The following is a 22,689-nucleotide window of genomic DNA, read 5'->3' on the forward strand; positions in this document are numbered from 1 at the left end:
GAGCTGTTTATAAGTATTCTGCAAATGTGGTCGATTAAGTTTTAGAAATACTAAAATTTATTAATTTTAGAAAATTAATAAATATATTAGAAATATAGGACAGCTTCCTTTTGAGAGTTCATAATACACATCAGTATATGAAATGCTTTCCAACTTTTTACTTCAGTAAAAAGTTTAATCTAGTTTTTCCTAAACTTATTTGACCCTGGAATTATTTTTTCTCCCGGTGGAACATGTCACCATCTTAGGGAACAATTTGGGAAAGTTTAATCTTTTATATTTTACCAATTTTTTTGTCAAAAGTTTATACAAAACATTTAAAGAAAATTGCTTTTCTGAAATGTTCTACTTTTGATGATGCTAGATAGTGACATGTACAGTAGCACCCATTGTTCTTAAGTCATTTTGTAACAGTCATACTTTTAAAATGATTTTCATGTCCCAGTTTTGGACAGTTCATTCAGTGTGGTGTGTTTGCTTACAGGGCACTTGACGACATTAGCGAAAGCATCAAAGAACTTCAGTTTTACCGAAATAACATCTTCAAGAAAAAAATAGATGAAAAGAAGAGGAAAATTATAGAAAATGGGGAAAATGAGAAGACCGTGAGTTGATGCCGGTTATCACGCTGCCACTACATAGTTATCTGGAGGCAACTTCTGGTGGTTTTTTTTTTTTCTCACGCTGATGGCTTGGCAGAGCACCTTCGGTTAACTTGCATCTCCAGATTGATTACTCAAGCAGACAGCACACGAAATACTATTTTTCTCCTAATACGCTGTTTCCATTATGACACAGCAGCTCCTTTGTAAGTACCAGGTCATGTCCATCCCTTGGTACATATATGCATTTGCTTTTAAATCATTTCTTTTGTTTAAATAAATAAATAAATAAATAAATAAAGCTAGTTCTATTGAAATGCAAACCTTTCTGTACCATGTATTCTTTAGTAGTTTAATCATCGGGAGAAGATGGCTTTTTCTTTTTGAAGTGATATGGCTAATGTTTAAACTCTTGTAATGCAATTCGGAATGGGTTAATAAGTTCAGGTCAAACAGGAAGTGAACGTGTTTTGCTTTAGAATAACCATGGATAAGTTTAAAGAAGCAGATTTGGGCTCATTGTTAGAGTTATTGAATTAACAGCACTGGACTAGGCTACTCTGCTACATTCAGGGAATTCAATTCAGACGGATTCTATAACTAAGGTTTATTGCGAGTAATAGTTAGGGCTTATTTATATGCACAGCAGTGACTGCTTGGTTTACAGAATGTAAATAGCTTGCTGCTCTAGTTCTAATGGTAAGTAGCTGAGAAGGGATTTCGGTTGGAACATACTAACTAAGTTTACATATTCTAGACCACAGTACTAAAGGTGATTTCCTAGCCAGAGTGTGCAATAGAATCATCTGTAGAACACATCTCATTGCTTTGTGCACCTCATTCTGACAAATGCCCCTTGAAGTCAAATCAAAATTGGGAAAGGCCCACAGGTTTCTTTCCTTTCCTTGAGAACCACTAGGTGAGAAGACTTCTGTGGTGATGTCAAATTACATGTCTATTCTATTACAGATACGAACATAGTAGCACGATCTTGATGTGTGATAGTTACAGAGAGATCACTAGCTAGTAGATCAGAATAACCCCATAATATTTTCATTTGAGTAACGTTTTAACATGTACTAAGTTGTGTTACCTATACTACAGCTGTATCAGTGGAGAGAGGGATTGTAGTGTAACTTTCTCCAAACGAGTGAATTAAGACTGAAATTCATGAGTCTACTAAGAATGAATTTATGAAAACATAAGTCTGCTGATCTTTCTGACCACTTCTTTCTGGAATGGCATGGGTTTTAGCTCGTGCACCAACTTCAGTGTCTTGGAAGGCAGGATTGGGTAGGACAGTTGACCCTTGGACAACACAGGTTTGAACTGCAGAGGTCTACTTACATGCAGATTTTCTTCTGCTTCTGCCACTCCTGGGACACAAGACCAACCCCTCCCCTTTCTCCTTCTCAGCCCACTAAAGATGATGAGAATGAAAACCTTTATGATGATCCACTTCCACCTAATGAATAGTCAATTTATTGTCTCTTCCTTAAGATTTGCTTAACATTTTCTGAGAGCTTACTTTATTGTAAGAATATGATATATATATTGTTCCTGATGTTTGCATAAAAAATGTAATATCTATTACATATAACATACAAAATCTATGTTAATTGACTGTTTATATTATCAGTAAGGCTTCCGGTCAGTAGTAGGCTATTAGTAGTTAAGTTTTGTGGGAGTCAAAAATTATACACAGATTTTTGACTGCACGAGGGTTTGGCACCCCTAACCCCCATGTTGTTCAAGGGTCAACTGTAGTTAAGAACAGGGCTCTTGAGTCAAACTCTTACTTCAAGTTAAGACTCCTGACATACTGAGTGACTTTGGCAAGTTGCTTTTCTAAGTCTCAGTTTCCATATCTGTAAAATGAGGTTAATAACCTTACTTAATGGATTGTTAGAATTAATTTAAATGCTATTCATACAGTTCTGAGCGCAGCACAGTGAGCATCCTGTAATGATAGCTAATGAATATTGATAATAAAGGGTACTATGATTAGTTATGAGGCTGGAGGCATTATCTTAAATCAGCGTTCACTTAATGCCTATGACTGCCTGCATTGTGCCGAGCACTGTTGTAAACGTCACCAATAGTGTGACCTTGACTTGGTTTAGTGTTTCCAACTAAAATTTGGCAAAAGGGTCTTTGCCCTAACTTGGCTTTCAGGAATGTTAAATTTGAATGCAATGATAGATAAGAAAACACTGGGCTTAAGAAAGGTTCATAGGAACCAGATACTGCTATTAATGCCTCAAAGTTTCTTCCGCACAACTGGCTGGTTTATTCACCAGTTTAACTGTTCAAGCCAGTTTAAAAATTTTCAACTCCTGGTGTTCATTTTAAATCTTACATGAACAGGCACCTTACTGCTTTAATGCTGTCTTCTGTATCTTAATTGCGTAGCTAATTCTATTGTCCTTTAATGGAGCTTGTGTTGAATTTTAATAAAATAAGGGGCAGCCTGTGAGTGAAACAGAACCAGTCTAGTGCGGGTATATATGAAGACATGCTGGTTCAGTGATTAGTTCATTATTTTTAAGTTAAGTTTAAATTTGTAGTGCTGTAGTGCTGGTATTTAGGATTTCACAGGGGAGTCCTGAAGCTATGAAGTAATTTCTGTGAAATGAACTGCAGTGCGAATTGGTTTAAATATAACTACAGCTTGAAAAATGATAAGTATATTTGCTTAGTAGAGCTTGCCATTCTTGTGCTCTTGGGGGGCCTCTCATTTGGTGGTTCGTTCTGTGCGGTAATTGTCCTGCAAGCTGTGTTCTTAGGATCGTCCAGGTGTATTTCCCCTCTATTAAACTCAAGGTGAATGAATCGGTACAGATGCATTTTGACTTACAATGGGGTTACATCCCAACAAACCCATTGTAAGTTGAAATTATTAAGTAAAAAATGCATTTAATACATTTAGCCTACCAAACATGTTAGCCTAGCCTACCTTAAATGTGCTCAGATCACTTACATTAGCCTATAGTTGGGCAAAATCATCTAACAGAAAACCTATTTTATAATAAAGTGTTGAATATATCATGTAACTTAATACTGTAGAGAAGGTGAAAAGCAGAATGGTTGTATGGGTAGTCGAAGTACGACTGAAATAATATGAGCAGACTCTAGTGCTCTTGCCAAGACACTGAATAGCAGTACTGCCTCCTGCACCCAGAGTGTTTGGTATTACCTGACCTAGAACATCTGGAGCCCATAGATCCTAACGAGCTTTTTGAGGAATGCAGGGCTGTCCTGGATACTTAACCTCCTTGGTTCCAGAGAGATTTTGTGGCTCCAGTAACTACCTACCTATTAGGGTCATGCAATGGAACAACTTCGTCCAAGCTCTTGGAAAGACAAAGACAACTTTGTACAATGCCCTGTTGGAAGCACTCAAGTGAAAAGAAAGGAAGCATCTCATGCTAGAAGAAATCCTATTCTACCAGCCTGATATATTGTGCCTCCAAGAGGTAGAACAGTATTTTGACACCTTCCAGCCACTCCTCAGGAGGCTGGGCTATCAAGGCACATTTTTTTTTTCCTCAAGCCCTGATCATCTTGTCTAAGTATAGAACAAAACAATGGACCAGACAGCTGTACCTATTTTTTCCTCCAAAACCAAATCAAGCTAGTGAACACTGCCAATATTAGGCTGATGGCCATGACACTGAAAACCAATCAGGTGGCCATTGCACAGTTCCTAGAGTGCAAGGAGTCAGACCAACAGTTCTGCATCGGTGTCACCTATGTGAAAGCACGCATTGTCTGGGAGTAATTTTGATCAGCTCAAGGCTGTGACCTTCTTCAGAACTTGCCAAACGTCACTCAAGGGCCAAGATTCCCCTTCTTGTTTGAGGGGACTTCAATGCAGAACCAACACAAGAGGCCTAGAAACATTTTGCTTCCTCCAGCCTCAACCTGAACAGTGCCTACAAGCCCCTGAGTGCTGGTGGGCAGTCAGAACCCCCATATACTACCTGGAAGATCTGGACACCAGGGGAGGGCAGGCACACCCTGGATTACATCTGGTATTCTAAACATGCTCTAAATGTAAGGTCAGCTCTTGATCTGCCCATTGAAGAACAGATTGGACCCAACTGGCTACCATCCTTCAATTATCCTTCAGACCACTGGTCTCTGGTGTGTGACTTCAGCTTTAATGAGGAATCTGATGGACTTCTATAAATACTTGTTTTTGTCTTTTTAATCACAAGAGTCTTAACCAGATATGTTTCAGGAAACTGAAATAGGATAAGAAGTTGCCTAAGGAAGGAGGGAAACACGGGAAGCTTCTGTCATTTCATTTTTTGTATTTCCAGCATGACCTTGGGAAAGGATCCCTTTAGTTCACAAATCTATAGCCAAAAGGTTTTTGCTTTTGCACTCCAGTTTTGGCTTGTATTGTTTTATTTTCCTTAGCATTACATTTTGATTGTTTAAGGGCATTAAATTGACTTGTTTTAGCTGGGCACAGTGGCTCATGCCTGTAATTCCAGCACTGTGAGAGGCTGAGGCGGGAGGACTGCTTGAGGCCAGGAGTTTTAGACCAGCCTGGGCAACATAGCAAGAGCTTGTCTCTATTTCTTAAATACATAACTAAATAATTAAGGAAAAAATGGCTAATTTTGAATATTTTTCAGTTTGAGGATGCTATAAAAACTCAGAATTGCTTGAATCCCCCATAATTAAGAATAAGTATGTAGGAGCAATTTCTCTAGACAGCATGTTAAGGTATTTATTTGTGAGTTAAATGTCAACAAGGCTAGGTGTGATGGCTCACGTCTGTAATCCCAGCACTTGTGGGAGGTCAAGGTGGGAGGATCACAAGATGAAGAGATTGAGACCATCCTGGCCAAAATGGTGAAACCCCGTCTCCATTAAAAACACAAGAAATTACCTGGGCGTGGTGGTGCACGCCTGTAGTCCCAGCTCCTCCGAGGCTGAGGCAGGAGAATCACTTGAACCTGGAAGGTGGAGGTTGTAGTGAGCCGAGATCGCACCACTGCTCTCCAGCCTGGCGACAGAGCGAGACTCTGTCTCAAAAAAAAAAAAAAAAAAAAAAGTGAACAAGATATGCATGGAGATATTTTTTTAAAATTTCACGTAAGTAGCAAATTATAGCATTATGAACATTTTAGAACCGTGCAAGGCACAAATTATAGAGAATAATTTATGGTAATTTTCTTAAAGCTTTAAAATATTTTCATCTGGGCTTTAATAAGATGTGTACAAAAGAACTATTTAGCCTGGAGGGGGTTTTGTTTGTTATTTAGGTGTAAGTATCATGTCTCCTTCATACATTGTTTATAAATAATCTTTGCTGTGCCTCCATGTTCCCCATTATTGTATCTCTTGAAGAGATTCCAATTAGTTTTCAATTATTTAAACACTGTTAGTATCTAAGCTTTTCCATTGGAATAATATTGGTGTACACTTGAGGTCACTCAACGTCATCGTTATTGGAATATGCTTCTCACAATAGGTTATTTACAAGCTGAATATGGGAGTGGCTAGGAAAGTCAGTGGGACTTCTTTTCACTGATGGGAAACTTTCTGGAAAGCCTGTTAATGGGCTGTCATTTAAATTTCCTAAGATAGCCAGATACTGTGGTTCAAAACATCTACAAAGGAGAATGTAAAAAGAAAGAACGTAGAATTCTCTCCCATTGGAAATAAAAGTGGTAAGGATAACAGTTGAAGCCTCTTTCAAACAAAATTACCTGTTGGTATTAAATTGATAAATATTTTAACCCATGAGTCATAAATACTTAAGATTAATAAATGGTCTTTTAAAGCTAAAAAAAAACCCAGAAAAGTCATAAGTCAAGCTGTTTGTAAGTTGGGGACCATATATCCTTTCCTGATAGTCTAAAGTCAAGTGTTCTTTGAGTGCCCTTAGCCATAGTACTGAGTACGTGGGCAAGAAAGATCTCCGTTTTTTAACAGTTTATCCATAGTAGAGGAGAATGAATCCTGAAACATCTGTGTTTTTTCATTTACAAAACAATATATCTCTGTTAAGAGACCAGCTTACAAATTTAGAGGGAAATTGATAGTTTGGTTTGCATGAACTGCTGTTCTTATATGTGTATGCCTTGAAGAACAAATAATAGTCATAATGTTCAAGTGCAGTTTTGTCATACTGATTGCTTTGTGGTAGTGCATGAATGTCCCAGGTTCACTCAAATGCTGTAACATTTTGAAAAATTAATAAGCAGCAGCGACAATGGAAAATTGGTGGTTGCAAGGATAAGCCTTATGTAGCAGATTGATGAGGGCAAAAACTGTTATATTTCATAGCTGCTGATGAGGACAAAGGCTATTATGTGCTATATCTGCTGATGAGGACAAAAGCTATTATACTAGATATGTATTGATAAATACAGTCGTCCCTTGGTATCTATGGGGGATTGGTTCCAGGACCTCCTGTGGATACCCAAATCCATGGATGCTTAATTCCTTGATATAAAATGGTGTAGTATTTACATAAAATCTAAGCACAACCTCCTGGATAGTTTAAATCATTTCTAGATTACTTATTATATATAATAAGAGCAACTACAATGTAAATGCTATGTGAATAGTTGTATTAGTGTATTGTTTAGGGAATAATGACAAGGAAAAAAGTCTGTACATGTTCAGTACGGACACAATTTTTTAGAAAAATACTTTTGAACCATGACTGGCTGAAGCCATGGATATGGAACCCACGGGTATAGAGGGCCAACTGTATGCTGTATGTCTATTGTGAAAATTAGTTGAGTTTTAATTATTTGAACAAAGAATTTAATTTTATGTGGCTCATAGTAGAAGTATAGATAGCATGGTGGGAACATAAATGAAGAATGCTTCTGTGCTTGAGCATTTGCTATTGTGTAAAGGACGGTTGTGGCTTCAAAATTTCTTCATCGCTATAAAAACATCCCCCGCAAAATTACCTGGGCATAGTGCACCTGTAGTCCCAGCTCCTCAGGAGACTGAGGTGAGAGGATCACTTGAGCCCGGGAGGCTGAGGCGAGAGGATTGCCTGAGCCCAGGAGGTCAAGGCTGCAGTGAGACATCATTGCACTGCTGCACTCCAGCTTGGGTAATAGAGTGATACATTGTTTCAAAGAAAAAAAGATCGTGGGGGGATTGTAAGTTTTCATTCCATTAGAACACAAGCATTTCACAGTTGACATGTCAAGTTGAATGCACAGGACCTGAGACAACTTGGTCTTCAGGGTAATTTAATCAGTTTAGCAATTTAATCACCCAGGTTATACCACTGGCTAGGCTACAGCAAACAAGTCTGTGGAGCAGGTGCTCCAAGAGTGTGGAGCAAAATCTGTTATTGTACAAATGAAAGCATACCATGAGCAACCTGCAGAATCCTTGGGGATCCAGGATGAGAAACATGATTTTGGTTATACAACAGTGTGACTGTACTTAATGCAACTGCACTGTACACTTAAAAATGACAAAAGGGTAAATTTATATGTATTTTATCACACACACACCCATACATGTGCACACACAAAGATGTATAATTTTCCATGATCCATTTCCAGAATGATTCTGTTTTAGGATTAATATGTAATGGGACCAGCTTGGAGGAACTGAACTCTGGGACCCTTGCTTGTGCCCTTAGAAAGAGTAAATTCCTTTTGTTTGTCATCATGGAGTAACAGGAAGTGGACAATTTAGGGAGGTGATTTCTTTTATGTCAGTGTCAAAGTGGTGTAAGGAATTGCAGTTTTGGTTTACAGATAAAGGAAATTTAACAAGTTAATACCTTTTAGGAGCATCTTGCCTTCTTACCTCCACATGTAGTCATATGAAACGGGGAAAGAGATGCTGCTGAATTCTGAGTTAGGTGTACTCCTTGGATAATCTAAATTGATAGGCCCATGTAGGCTGTCTTGGAACCTAGCCCTGTTTTGTTTCTGTGGAAAAACTTCCATTTTGAATTCCACTTAAACAGCTTACAATTCATACTGAGCAATAGAATTGTTAAATTAGAGACTGCATGCAGTTTTATATTTTCACTCATCTTGGTTATACTGTCTTTCTCCAAATCGTTTCTTTTTCTTACGCATTTTCTTATCTTTACTATCCTATGGGCTCTAAGATACCTTGTTAACATCATTCTACCTTATTCTGTCATCAGATTTTTTTGTGTGTGAAAATAGGTTGACATGATAGCCCAATCGTTTTGTTTATAATTAACAGCTAGCAGACAATTTCAGAATTGAAGGAGAGCATAGATCTTAAGGACACTATGGAGAAAAATCTTAGCCTCACGAAAGTGGAATAGGAGCAAAGGTTGCCACCGTTCAGCTATTTGTGTTGAAATATAAGCTTCCAGAAATGTGGGACTGGCATTACATGCCCCAGGGCCAACTCTTCCTAGAAAACGTTGTTTCTTCTTTAGGCCATCAATATATGTTTTACACAGCTTTGGGTTTTATGAATAGTACATTTTTTTTTCTTTTTTTCTTTTTTTTTTTTTTTTTTGAGATGGAGTCTTGCTGCGTTGTCCAGGCTGGAGTGCAGTGGCGCAATCTCGGTTCACTGCAAGCTCCGCCTCCCGGGTTCCCGCCATTCTCCTGCCTTAGCCTCCTGAGTAGCTGGGACTACAGGCGCCTGCCACCACGCCCGGCTAATTTTTTTGTGTTTTTAGTAGAGACGGGGTTTCACCGTGTTAGCCAGGATGGTCTCGATCTCCTGACCTAGTGATCTGCCCGCCTCAGCCTCCCAAAGTGCTGGGATTACAGACTTGAGCCACTGTGCCCGGCCTATGAATAGTAAATATTTTTTAAAGCATTATTTGGGTACTCTCTAGAAGTTGCCAACTTTTATTTTGCCAAATCAGGATGTTGAAAACACCAGCTGCAATCACCATCATTTCATAAAAGAAAAGACGTTTTGAAACACACAAAGGAGAGAATTTCATAATAAAGGACAGGCACTTTAAATTAAATACATTTAGTGTTGTGAAAAATTCAATTATGTCTGTATTTTCTACATAACAATCCAATAATGTTCTTTAAATTGATTTAAAAACACTCAGACTTCATCTGGGGCATATATCAGTCCCTCTGTTGGAGTTTGGGACTCAGTCGTGTATTTATGCCTGGGACTTTGGTCTGAAACCCTCTCCTAGGGCAACAGAAGAGGGAGAGAAATGACATGCTATACTACTAAAATTATTCTTGTTTTGCAAGTTATTAAATTAAAGCACTTCAGAAATGTTGAAAAAAGCCTTGTAGAATTCAGTTTAATAAAATTATACAGTCTGTTAATGATCAGAGCTTAAATGAAGACGCCTTGTTCATGTGTTTCTCACTACTGCTGACTTCATACAGTCTTTCTAGGAATGCTGCAGACTCTTTGGTTATTTGAACTTTGGTTTTCCACTTTTGATGTTCTGAAGTGGTTAATTGTGAGCTTTAGCCATGAAGCCTGATGTTCAAACATTGCTTTTCTGAGGATGGATGGGGAGAAGGGACAGGTATGAGTTTTAAAATTATTTTAGAGTTTCAGATATCTGAAAATTTTATAAATAATTTTATTTGAATTAAATCCTAAGTCTAGTTTAGGTTTGAATAATATAGATACGTGTTTCCTGTGGTTAATACCACTTTTTGAGAAAAGCATGACATATACTTTTGTACACTGAGTTACTGAAAGACCCTTGGAAATGGGATGTTGTAGACAATTGATTTTTAAAAAGTTCTAAAGTTATATGGGAGAATGGTCCATGCTTTGGAAATTTCTTTGAAAATATATAGCTTAAACTACTTAAATAGGATAGCACACACCCAAATTTCTGCAGAATTAAATTAGATATTATTTATTTGATAGAAAATTTATGATTAAGAATTCATTGTTTTACTTCATTCACTTTTATTGAGGATTCTAGTTTGTGTTGAGTATTGTTGTAAACATTAGGAATCTAGCAAGGACTTAGATGTATCCCTGCCCTCATAGAGTTAATGTTCTAATGAGCAAGCTAGACAATACATAAGTAAATAAAGAATTGTCATATTAAACAGAAAGATGTTGTGGTAAAGACAAATGATGGTTGGTGCTGAGGAGGAGAAGGGCTACTTTAAAATGGATGGTTATTGCAGGTGCCTTGATTAGGTGACAGTGTAGTCCAGGGACATGGGAAGAAGGCTGTAGGAGGCACAGAGAACAATGGCCTTGTGGTAGCAAATAACTTAGTTTATTCTTGGAACTATCAGAAAATCAACTTGGATGAAGCATGGTGAGCTACGAAAGGGGACACGCTAGGCTCTAATAGGGCCGTAGTAAGTGTTTGCTTAGTGAATGAGTAAATAGATGAGTGAAAGATTTTTACAGTCTTAATTCTGGCCAGTCCTTATTGCACATAAAGAGTAATGAGGAATCAGGGATAGATATCATTGAGTGTGATGGGCCAACTGGTCAACTCAGAGACTCTAGAGCAGCATCTCAGTTGGGTGCCTAAATTTTAGGCTTCATGCTATGGGCCCAGAGTTTGATTTCAGTATATCAACAGTGGTCTAATCCCTTGAGGAGGAACTTATTCCAACCAAACACACAGGGACTGATGTATTAATTCAGAATGCTGATCAATTTACATTGAGATCTTCTTTTCTAATGACCAAATACCATATTAATTTATGATGTAGGGAGTGTTCCTTTTTCCAGCATGAGGGCACTGACAAATTGAATTAGTAACCAGAAGCCCACTCAGTAAATTTAGAAGAGGATCAAGATCTTTGGGAGTACTTTGTGTGGGTGAAGTTGATGCTGGATGAAATATCCTTGCTCCTCAATGAAGAATAATATTACAAGTTCCTGTATTTTTTTTGTATGTCATTTTTTTCTGATTATAAAATAACAGGCGAATACCTTAGAAAATAACAATTCTGTACAGAGAAGACCATTGTTAATATTTGTAGTTCTCTACATCAAGATCATGAAGATAATCTAGATAAACTTTTATTTGCTTTTTATTTTACTTTTGCTTTTCACTTTTTGGTTTTAATACCTCTGAAGTCCACATTTGGAGATTATGTGAGGTAAGGATCCAACTTAATATTTTCCAGGGAGTATACCAATGTTCCTATCACCATTTCCAAAGTATTTATCCTTTGTCCACTGGCTTGTGACACAACCTCTATCATACACCAGGTTTTCAAATGGGTCTCTTTCTCAGCTTTTAAATTCTATTCCATTAGTCTTTGCTCATATGCAACTCTTTTTCTTATTGTGATTTAGTACTGTGTCTTAATTTTTTTGTAATACCTTTTAGTTGGATGGTAATTATCCTGGGTTTTCTATGTGGATTATCAGGTCAGCTTCAAATAATGAACACCCTCTCTTCTTCCAATTGTTTTAACCTGTTTCTTTTTCTTGTCTTATATTTGCCAGAATGTCATATAGTATATTGAACAGTAGCTATGGTGGTGGCATTTTTATCTTGTTGGCCTTAAAAAGAAATACAGCAAAGTTTCTCCATTAATTATGATGTTTGCTATAGGGCATTGATAGATAGCCTTCAAAAAGTTAAGAAAGTTGTTTTCTTTCTAGCCTTCAAGGTTAAAAAGTTTTTAAAAATCTTAATTGAATGTGAACTTTATCAAATGCCTTTCTTAAGTCTATTGAGATAATCATGTATTTTCTTTAATATATTCCTGTGGTGAAATATGTTAATAGGTTTTCTGATATTAAATTATCTTTGCATTTCTAGAATAAAACCTAATAAGTATTATTAGGGTTATTTTTTTCAAACACCTGAATGGATTCTGTTAGCTGACATTTTATTGAGTGGATTTCCTTCTATGTTTGCTAGTGAAATTGGCCTATAATTTCCTTTGCTGTTCTCATCTGATAGTTTTAAGGATTGTGCCAAACTGAAAAATGAATTGGGCAGTTTCCACAATTTTTCTAATTTTGGCTAAAATGCTCTGCTTCAGTTCAGTGGGACACCCTGTAAGATCATTGGGCAACATTATTTCAATTTTTCATGGTTGTCTATTCAAGTTTCCTATTTTATGTTATGCTAATTTTATTGGTAATATAATTTTTCATTCTATTTATTATAGGTTTAAAAAATATTTGGCTCTAGGCATTTTATAATAAAACTGCTTTTAAAGTCTTTATTATAGCTATAATTTGTTCCCTTATTTAAGTATATTTTGTTTGCTTGCATTCTATTGTTATTTTGTTGAACTGTTTTTTCCTGAGGTTATCAGCAATAGTCTTTTTCTAGAAGAAGCTTCTGATAGTATTAACCTTTTTTTTTCTATACCATTCCATTATTTTTTCTTGGGTTCTACCTTTTATTATTTTCTTTCTTTTAATTTTGTTGGGTGTACTCTCTTTGTCTCTTGCTTATGTCTTCAGTTGTGCTTAGTTATTTTTCAGCTTTTCCTATTTTCTGATACGTGTGTTGAGAACCAATTAATTTCTGTTTAACAAACTTGTCCTAATGAGCTTACACATAGAGCACTGTCTCCACCAAGTTGAGGATAAACCTTCTTTTCAGGCACATGATAAAGAATTATTACAAATATTAGAAAATTGGAATCATTCAGAGAATGTTATAAGAACAATGTGATTAAGCTATGACTCAACAATTAAAGAGTAATTTGAAAAATTTTGTATGGTTTCAAATAAAATTCAGGTCACAAAACAATTTAAATAGAAATTAGAAAATGTTTTAAACTGAAGGATCATGGAAATGCTACAGATAAAAACTTTTAGGGTACAGCTAAACAGGATTTTGAGGGAAAATTATAGCTATAAATCCTATATTAGGAAGGAATAAAAGTGAAGAGAATGTTAAAGTTATGAGCAAAAATTAATGAAATAGAAAATGAATATTCAGTAGAGAGTGTTTCAATAGCAAGTAAACTTAAAGGAATAATAAAACTGAAACTTTTGGCAAGATGGCTCAAGGAAAAAGAAGACATATAACCAGTATCAGGAAGGAGCAAGACTCAAGTGCTGCAAACAGAGAAGAGATAAGAAAATAATGTGAACAACACATGACATCAGGCTACAGTATGACAACCATTTCATACCTATTCTGATGTCAAAAATCAAAGGTCTGACAGTGCCAAGAGTTGGAGAGGATGTGAATCAGCCGTATCACTTAAAGTTTGTTGGTGGGGATGTACATTGATGCTGCCATTTTATGAGACAGTTTGGCATGATCTTTTTTTTTTTTTTATACTTTATGTTCTAGGGTACATGTGCACAACATGCAGGTTTGTTACATATGTATACATGTGCTGTGTTGGTGTGCTGCACCCATTAACTCGTCATTTACATTAGGTATATCTTCTAATGCTATCCCTCCCACTTCCCCCACCCCACAACAGGCCCCGGTGTGTGATGTTCCCCTTCCTGTGTCCAAGCGACCTCATTGTTCAATTCCCACCTATGAGTGAGAACATGCGGTGTTTGGTTTTCTGTTCTTGTGATAGTTTGCTGAGAATGATGGTTTCCAGCTGCATCCATGTCCCTACAAAGGACATGAACTCATCCTTTTTATGGCTGCATAGTATTCCAAGGTGTATATATGCCACATTTTTTTAATCCAGTCTGTCATTGATGGACATTTGGGTTGATTCCAAGTCTTTGCTATTGTGAATAGTGCCACAATAAACATACATGTGCATGTGTCTTTATAGCAGCCTGATTTATAATCCTTTGGATATATACCTAGTAATGGGATGGCTGGGTCAAATGGTACTTCTAGTTCTAGATCCTTGAGGAATCGCCACACTGTTTTCCACAGTGGTTGAACTAGTTTACAATCCCACCAACAGTGTAAAAGTGTTCCCATTTCTCCACATCCTCTCTAGCACCTGTTGTTTCCTGACTTTTTAAAAATTGCCATTCTAACTGGTGTGAGATGGTATCTCAGTTTGGCATGATCTTAATAGTTAACCATTTGTATACTCATCTGCCAAGCATGTCCACCTCTAGGTTCAGGAGAAACTTGAAAATATATGCTAGGAGAAATGGACAAAAAGTTCATAGCAGCATTATTTGATAAAGCAGAAGCCTGGAAATGATCCAGATGCCCATGGAGAGGGGAACGGATAAAGCACATTCTCAAGTGAATATTATATGGCTACAAAATGATTGAACAACATCTATATTCAAAAATTCTACTACATAAAATTGAGCGAAATAATTAAGTTCCAAAAGGTTAAATATGCCTAATATTCAAAGTGCAACTTACATTCAGCCACATACTCTTCAGGAATATATGTATACCTGTATGCGTATCTATTTGTAGAGAGACGTATAGATATATCACGAGTGATTACAAGATTCAGGAAATATTTTGAGTGTGGGAGGTGGGGGATGGGATGGAGGGAAGATCACTTAGCTGTATAAAAATGTCAGTTTTCTAGTTCCTATATTGGGTTCACAGTGTTTATTATTAAAAAAATAAAAGATGGCTTGCATGAACCAATGATTGGAGTGTTATAAAGCAAGGATTTTGAGGCCGGGCATAGTGGCTCATGCCTGTAATCTCAGCACTTTGGAAGGCCGCGTTGGGCAGATCACCTGAGGTCAGGAGTTTGAGACCAGCCTGGCCAACATGGCGAAACCCTGTCTCTAGTAAAAATACAAAAATTATCTGGGTATGGCGGTGTGTGCCTGTAATCCCAGCTACTTGGGAGGCTGAGGTAGGAGAATCGCTTGAACCCAGGAGGAGGAGGTAGCAGTCAGCCGTGATTGGGCCACTGCATTCCAGCCTGGGAGACAGAGTGAGACTCCATCTCAAAAAAAAAAAAAAAAAAAAAAAAAAAGGACTTTGAACTCAATAAATATTAAAACATCAAGTTAACATATTAACATTCTAAGGGAGAAAAATCGTATTATCATCTTCATAGATGCAGGAAATCATTTGTTAGATGTCACCATCCATTCATGACTAAAGGGAAAAGCAAACAAATTAGGAATACAAGGCAATTTACTTAAACCTGGCAAGAGGTATCTACAGACAACAATACTGCAGACATCAAACATCATTCTTAATGGTGCAAGTTCATAGCATTCCCAAGACTGAGGAACTTGTCAAGGATGCCTACTACTAATTCTGTCGTTCATCATACTGGAGCTAGCCCACATAGTCAATAAAGAAATTAAAGATGTTAGGACTGGGGCAAGTAATAAAATTCCTCAATAGATGATTTGATTATCTACGTGGAACATCCAAAAGAACTGTACATATATTTACTTTTTTTTTTTTTTTGTCTCAGACAGGGTCTTGCTCTGTTGCCCAGGCTGGAGTGCAGTGGCACAAACATGGCCTCACTACAGCCTCCATCTCTTGGGCTCAAGCGATCCTCCTGCTTCAGCCTCCAGAGTACCTGGAACCACAGGCACACCACTATGCTTGACAAATTTTTTAAATTTTTGTAGAGGTGGGGTCTGGCCTTGTGTCCCAGACTGAAAATATGTTTTAGAAATAAGAATTTGGCAAGTTAGTCGGATATGAAAATCACCACTGACCATCCTCAACCTACAATGGTTTGACTTAGTTTTTTGACATTATAATGGGTTTATTGTAGTATTAAATGCATTTTTGACTCATGATATTTTCATATTACTTTAGGTTTATCAGGACATAACCCCATTGTAATTCAATTGTATGTAATCTGCATACAAAAATCAGTTGCATTTTAATATACCAACAGATATCAGTTAAAAATGAAAATTTAAAAATATACCATTTACAATAGCATAGAAAAATATGAAATACATAGGAATGTATTTTAAAAGCTATACACATGTTCACGTGAGCACATAGCATAATGGAAATGACTATAAATTCAATTGCATTAATATGAAGAATTTCTTTTCTCTAAATCTACCATAAAGACACAAGTCACAAACTAGGTGAAGATAATTGCAAATCATATAATTGACAAAAACTCATACCCAATATACAAAAATATTTCCTACAAGAAAACAAAAAAAGAACTCCAATAGACAAATGAAGAAAGCATGAGAACAAGTAGCACTTCATAAAAGAGAAACTTGAATGTCCAATAAACAGGAAAAAAATGTTCACTTCATTATTAATCAGGAAATTCATATTAAACTACAAAAAGAAATTGTTATATTCCAACCACATTGGCAAATATAAAGTGTGATCATACCTGGGGTTAAGAATGTGAGTCTTAAGCACTTACTGGTGAGAATGTAAATTGGTTCAACTACTTTGGAGACTCACGTGACATTACTTAGTAAATTTAAATATGTGTTCATCCTAAGATCCAGTGGTTCTACTTCTGGATATTTAAAGTAGAGAAAATAGGCCGGGCGCGGTGGCTCAAGCCTGTAATCCCAGCACTTTGGGAGGCCGAGACGGGCGGATCACGAGGTCAGGAGATCGAGACCATCCTGGCTAACACGGTGAAACCCCGTCTCTACTAAAAATACAAAAAACTAGTCGGTCGAGGTGGCGGGCGCCAGTAGTCCCAGCTACTCAGGAGGCTGAGGCAGGAGAATGGCGTAAACCTGGGAGGCGGAGCTTGCAGTGAGCTGAGATCCGGCCACTGCACTCCAACCTGGGCGACAGAGCGAGACTCCGTCTCAAAAAAAAAAAAAATAAAAAATAAATAAATAAATAAATAAAGTAGAGAAAATCTTACACGTATGCACAAGAAGACAAGTGTGAGGATATTCATAACAGCCCTAAAATGAAAATAACTCCAGTATTTATCATCAGTACAATTCATAATTAATTGTGTTTATATGATACTGCAATAAAAAGATCCGCAGCTACGTGCAGCAACATGGATGACTTTTACAGACAATCGTGCAAAATAAGCAGGCTACAAAAGAATAATACTATATGATTTCATTTAAATAAAATTAAAAGACCAGACAAAGCTAAGCAATGTCTTTTTAGGGTGTACATAAATGGAATGATCATGAAGGAAGGGCATCAAAATCAGGATAGTGGCTTACCTTCGTGAGGGAGGAAGGTTATGTGATTGGAAGAGGGCTTCACAGGAAGTTTCTAAGGTTTGGCAATATTTCCTTCACACTAAAAGTGTGTTTACCCATGTGTTTTCTTTATTATCTTTATCCTTTAAAATACACGTGTTTTATTTCCATAGTTATCTATTTTACAATAAAAATACAGTTACATAGTCCCAGTTACTTGGGAAGCTGAAGCAGGAGGATCATTTGAACGCTGGAATTCAAGGCCAGCCTGGGCAATATAGCAAGACCCTGTCTCTAAAAAATGAATAAAAAATAAATTAAAAACTGTCAATGTGATAATGTATGAAGAACTTAACAACTGCATGGCGCATAGAAAATAATAAATGTTTATTATTTATTGTTTTGTTATTAATATCAAAATGTTTCCCTGTACATCTAGTTATAGCTGCAGCCCATAAATTTTTCAGGTACTGCTTTTATTTAGCTTGAAGTCTTCAACAAATTTTCCTCATGCTTTAAAACAAGTATTATTTAGTAGACTATTTTAGTTTTCAGGCATATAGGATTGTTCAATTGATCTCTCTCTTTGTCTTATAATAGTGCTGCATTAGACTCAGAAGATGTAGTCTGTATGAAGGTAATTTTCCTGACAGTTATTGAATAAATTTATTTGTAGCTTGAAAAAAGAAAAGATACTTAGATGAATTTGTTGAAATTCTGCAGTGAAAATAATTTTGGTATTGCAATCCTGTAACTCTCTACTCTTCCTTTCTCTATTACAGTCTTGATTTTACTATCTCTATTTTTGAACACCCAAGCCTTCTTAGTATTGTAACCATAATGCTATTACAGAATAGACTATGATTTTGTGTTTATATGTAGTGTTTAGTATTAATTTATGCCACCACCAGCAGTGCAAGAGAGTGCCCATTTCCTTTTCCCCTGGTGAGCAGCATTGGATAATGTTTAAAAATAATTTTTGGCAATTTGATATATTTTTTTCTGTTACATTTATTCCTTTACTTGTTAACTTCAGAGAGAAGTTAACATGTAGAGAGAGAGAGAGAATCCAATTTTCATTCTATATGAATTATTTATGTCCTTTACTAATTTTCTATTGTGAGAGTAGTGGTTTTGTTTTTGTTTTTTTTCAAAAATTAATTTGTAAAACCAGTTTATATATTTAGGATGGTATCATTCCTTGTTGCAGTTTTCTTCTCCCCAGTTTGGAACTGGCTTTAAAATTTCAACTTATTCTTTTTTTTTACCTATCATCTTTTCTTCCTCTTCTTCAGGAGCAAATATTCCCAGGCTTTTCTTCTTATTTCATGTAGAGCAGTTTAGTCTTCTTTTATTGCAGGGGGAAGATGGTCATTTGGCAGTGACGATGTGGCCCCGATTGCAGAATTGAGTTGGAGGCTGAAGCATGTGAGCTCTGATCCTTGCCAGTTCTGTAAGTCAACAAATAAGACATCTCTTTAGACAGCTTCCAGACAACAGATAGCTGTGAAATATAATCTCCCTTATGATACAATAGTGATCCTAAATTTAAGTATGTCAAGCATTTATAACCTTCTGACTCCTTGCAGAATTTTATCTCAAGCGACTTCAATGTACTGTGTATACTTTATCAGGCAATCCAAAGGAAAACATCTATCTGTAGTGAAAGCATAACACTGATGTTTGTCAAGGGTCAAAGATTCAGGGATTTAACTTATTAATAAATCTATAAACTGTTAGCATTTTTATATTGTGGTGGTAAAAAATTTGCAGGAGTTTTAAAAACATGTTTTAGTTCCTACCAAGAGTTCCTAAGTACATTGTTTTTCTAGTAAAATCCAGTTTGTTCCACATTTTTGACTGAGAAAAGCTAAATCTTTTCTTTTTGGGAAGAAAAGGTCAGTTTTGAAGGAGATCTAGTCCTAAAAATATCAAGGATAGAGGCCTAGGAAATACGTAAGCTAAGCCTCCACAGACTTCCCCACATTCCCCGAACTACTCAAGATGATCCCCAAATAGGACCAACCCTAAATGAGCCCTGGAAATAGGGAAGGCGGCTATCTGTATGCCCCAGTACCAGGGTTCATCTACTTACTGTCACACAGGAGGAGTTACGCCGAAAGGGGACATTGGAACTGGCCTGCAATGTTGCTTTTTCAAAACTTTTGGCGGGTGCAGTGGCTCATGCCTGTAGTCCCAGCCCTTTGGGAGGTGGAGGCAGGCAGATGGCTTGAGTCCAGGGGGTGGAGGCCAGCCTGGGAAACATGGTGAAACCCCATCTCTACAAAAAATACAAACATTTTGCTGGGTGTGGTGGTGTGCGCCTGTAGTCCCAACTACTTGGGAGGCAGAGGTCAGAGGATCACTTGAACTTGGGAGGCAGAGGTTGCAGTGAGCTGAGACTGTGTCACTGCATTCCAGCCTGGGTGAGAGAGAGACACCCTATCTCAAGAAACAAAACAAAACAAAACAAAAAAACAGATCCCCAAGAAATAAGTAGAAGAAATTATGGGAGAACCTAATAATACTCCTTCATTTACAGCAAGGCTGGAAGTCCAATCTTTTGGCCTTCCTGGATCACACTGGAAGAAGATTTATCTTGGGCCACACATAAAATACACTAATACTACTGTTATCTGATGAGCTAAAAAAAAAAAATTGCAAAAAAGTTTCGTTATGTTTTAAGAAAGTTTATACATTTGTGTTGGGCTGTATTCAACGCCATTCTGGGCCACAGGTTGGACATGTTTGATTTAGAGGGATGAGAGCTAGAGGTGGGGTGAGCTTGGTACAGAAAGTGGGCTCTCTGTGCTAAGAATCTACAGCATCTGAAGCAGTGGGCTGGGAGACCCCAGGGTAAGTATGGCCACATCAAGTAGTAGTCTGTGGCAATGGGACTTCAGACATACCACTGGGTTTTTGCATGGTGCAGTGGCTCGTGGCCCAGAAAGGAGAAAGGGTCACATAATAATTGCCACGGAACACTTATTTAACAAATGCTTATGTAGCCTTTATTACCTCCCAGAGATTGTTTTCAATTATTGGTTCTTAACTTGAGGCGGTTTTGCCCCCCCAGGGGACATTTGGAAATGTCTGGAGATATTTTTGTTGGCACAACTGGGAGGAGACTGCGACTGGCATCTAGTAGGTTGGAGACCAAGGATTCTACTGAACATTCTAAAATACACAGGCTAGTCCCCACAACAGATTATCAGTCCCCAAATATAGTGTCAAGATTACAAAACCCTGTTTCAAATATTTAATAAATATTAAGTCATTCAATCTTCAAAGCAACCCTTTGAAAGCTGCTCATTTTTCAGGTAAGGAAATGGAGGCAGATAAGTAACTTGCCCAGTGTCATATATCTGATGGAGACTCCAGGCCAAAGGGAAATATGCATGTTCGAAAAATGCAAACGTTCCAGAGAAGAGTGGTTACATTACTACTAGCCTAAATAACATTTAAGGTGAAATGATTTACAGAGAGGATAATTTTTTAACAAAAAGGTATAATTCACAATGAAAATAGTCATAAAACTTTGGACACTAAATGGTATAACCCTGAAATATATAAAACAAAATCTGTTAGCATGTAAGGAGTAATTTAAATACAGTGCTAGCTTTTTTTTTTAGAATAGCTGTATTGAAATATAATCAGCATACAATAAACTACACAAATTTGAATTATAAAATTTCATACTTTTTTTTTTTTTTTTTTGAGATGGAGTCTTGCACTGTCACCTGGGCTGGAGTGCAGTGGTGCAATCTAGGCTCACTGCAACCTCCGCCTCCCAGGTTCAAGTGATTTTCTTGCCTCAGCCTCCTGAGTAGCTGGGATTACAGGCATCCCCCACCACGCCCAGCTAATCTTTTGTATTCTTAGTAGAGATGGGATTTCACCATGTTGGCCAGGCTGGTCTCGAACTTCTGACCTCGTGATTTGCCCACCTCAATATATGTCTATGCCTGTGAAATAATGCCATAGTTAACATAATGAACATTTCCACCATTCCAAAAGTTTCCTTGTGCCTGTTTATAATCCCTCCTTCCACCCATTTCCTGCCCTTTCTCCAATTCTTAGTCAACCACTGATCTTCTTTCTGTCATTATAGATGAGTTTGCATCTTCTGGTGTTTTATATAAGTAAAATTATACAGCATATACTCTTTGTTTTGTATGTATTCTTTCAGCATATTTATTTTGTGATATCCAAGTTTTTGCAAGTATCAACAGTTCATTCCTTTTTATTGCTAAGGACCATTTCATTGTATGGATATACGACAATTTGTTTATCGGTTTACCTTTTGATGGACATTTGGGTTGTTTCTATTTTTGGCTATTATGAATAAAGATGCTGTGAACATTCATGAACAAGTCTTTGTATGGACATATGTTTTGCTTCTCTTGGAAGAATACCTACGAATGGAATGGCTGGGTTATATGGTGAGTATGAGTTTAACATTTCAGGAAACTGCTAAACTGTTTACTAAAGTTATTGTTCCATTTTATATTCTCACCAGCTATGTGAGAGAGTTTCTGTTACTCTATATCCTTGCCAACATTTAATATGCTTACTCATTAGGATTTTAGACATTTAAATAGGTGTATAGTGGTGTCTCATTGTATTTTAATTTGTATTTCCCTAATGCAAATGACTGATGATGTTGAGTATCTTTTCATGTATTTATTTGTCATCTGTATATCTTCTTTGGTGAAATGTCTGTTCAGATCTTTTGCTCATTTAAAAAATTGGGTGTGTAATAGGGTTCTCCAGAGAAAAAGAATTGACGTGTGTGTGTGTGTGTGTGTGTGTGTGTGTGTGTACACAGAGAGAGGTACTTGTTTAAGGATTGGCTCACATTATTGTGGGGGCTGGCAAGTCCAAAATCTGTAGGGCAGGCTGGCCACTGGAGTCCTTGGGAAGAGATGATGCCGTCTCAAGTCCAAAGGCTGGAGGCAGAATTTCTTTTTCTTCGGGCAACCTCCCTGTTTCCTCTTTAGACCAACACCTGACTGGAGAAGGTCTGTCTACATTATGGAGAGTGATCTGCTTTACTCAGAGTCTACTGATTTAAATGTTAATTACATCTAAAAAATACCTTCACAGCAACATCTAGACTACTGTTTGA

General features: G+C 37.1%; 1 protein-coding gene across 2 annotated transcripts in view; it reads left to right on the top strand.

Annotated features, from left to right (window-relative positions):
- The window catches only part of LOC105476467 (RNA exonuclease 2), a 31,918-nt gene extending 10,197 nt beyond the window's left edge, over positions 1 to 21,721 (top strand). The window contains exon 7 of one of the 2 annotated variants that reach the window (XM_011732442.3): positions 485 to 21,721. In XM_011732442.3, coding sequence (XP_011730744.1) covers positions 485 to 614 — 130 coding nt within the window. In that variant the 3' untranslated portion in view covers positions 615 to 21,721. The remainder of the gene's footprint in view (positions 1 to 484) is intronic. The other variant, XM_011732443.3, reaches the window with a different exon arrangement.
- The last annotated feature ends 968 nt before the right edge of the window (positions 21,722 to 22,689 follow it).

Source organism: Macaca nemestrina, chromosome 12, assembly GCF_043159975.1.
Source record: "Macaca nemestrina isolate mMacNem1 chromosome 12, mMacNem.hap1, whole genome shotgun sequence".
NCBI lineage: Eukaryota > Metazoa > Chordata > Mammalia > Primates > Cercopithecidae > Macaca > Macaca nemestrina.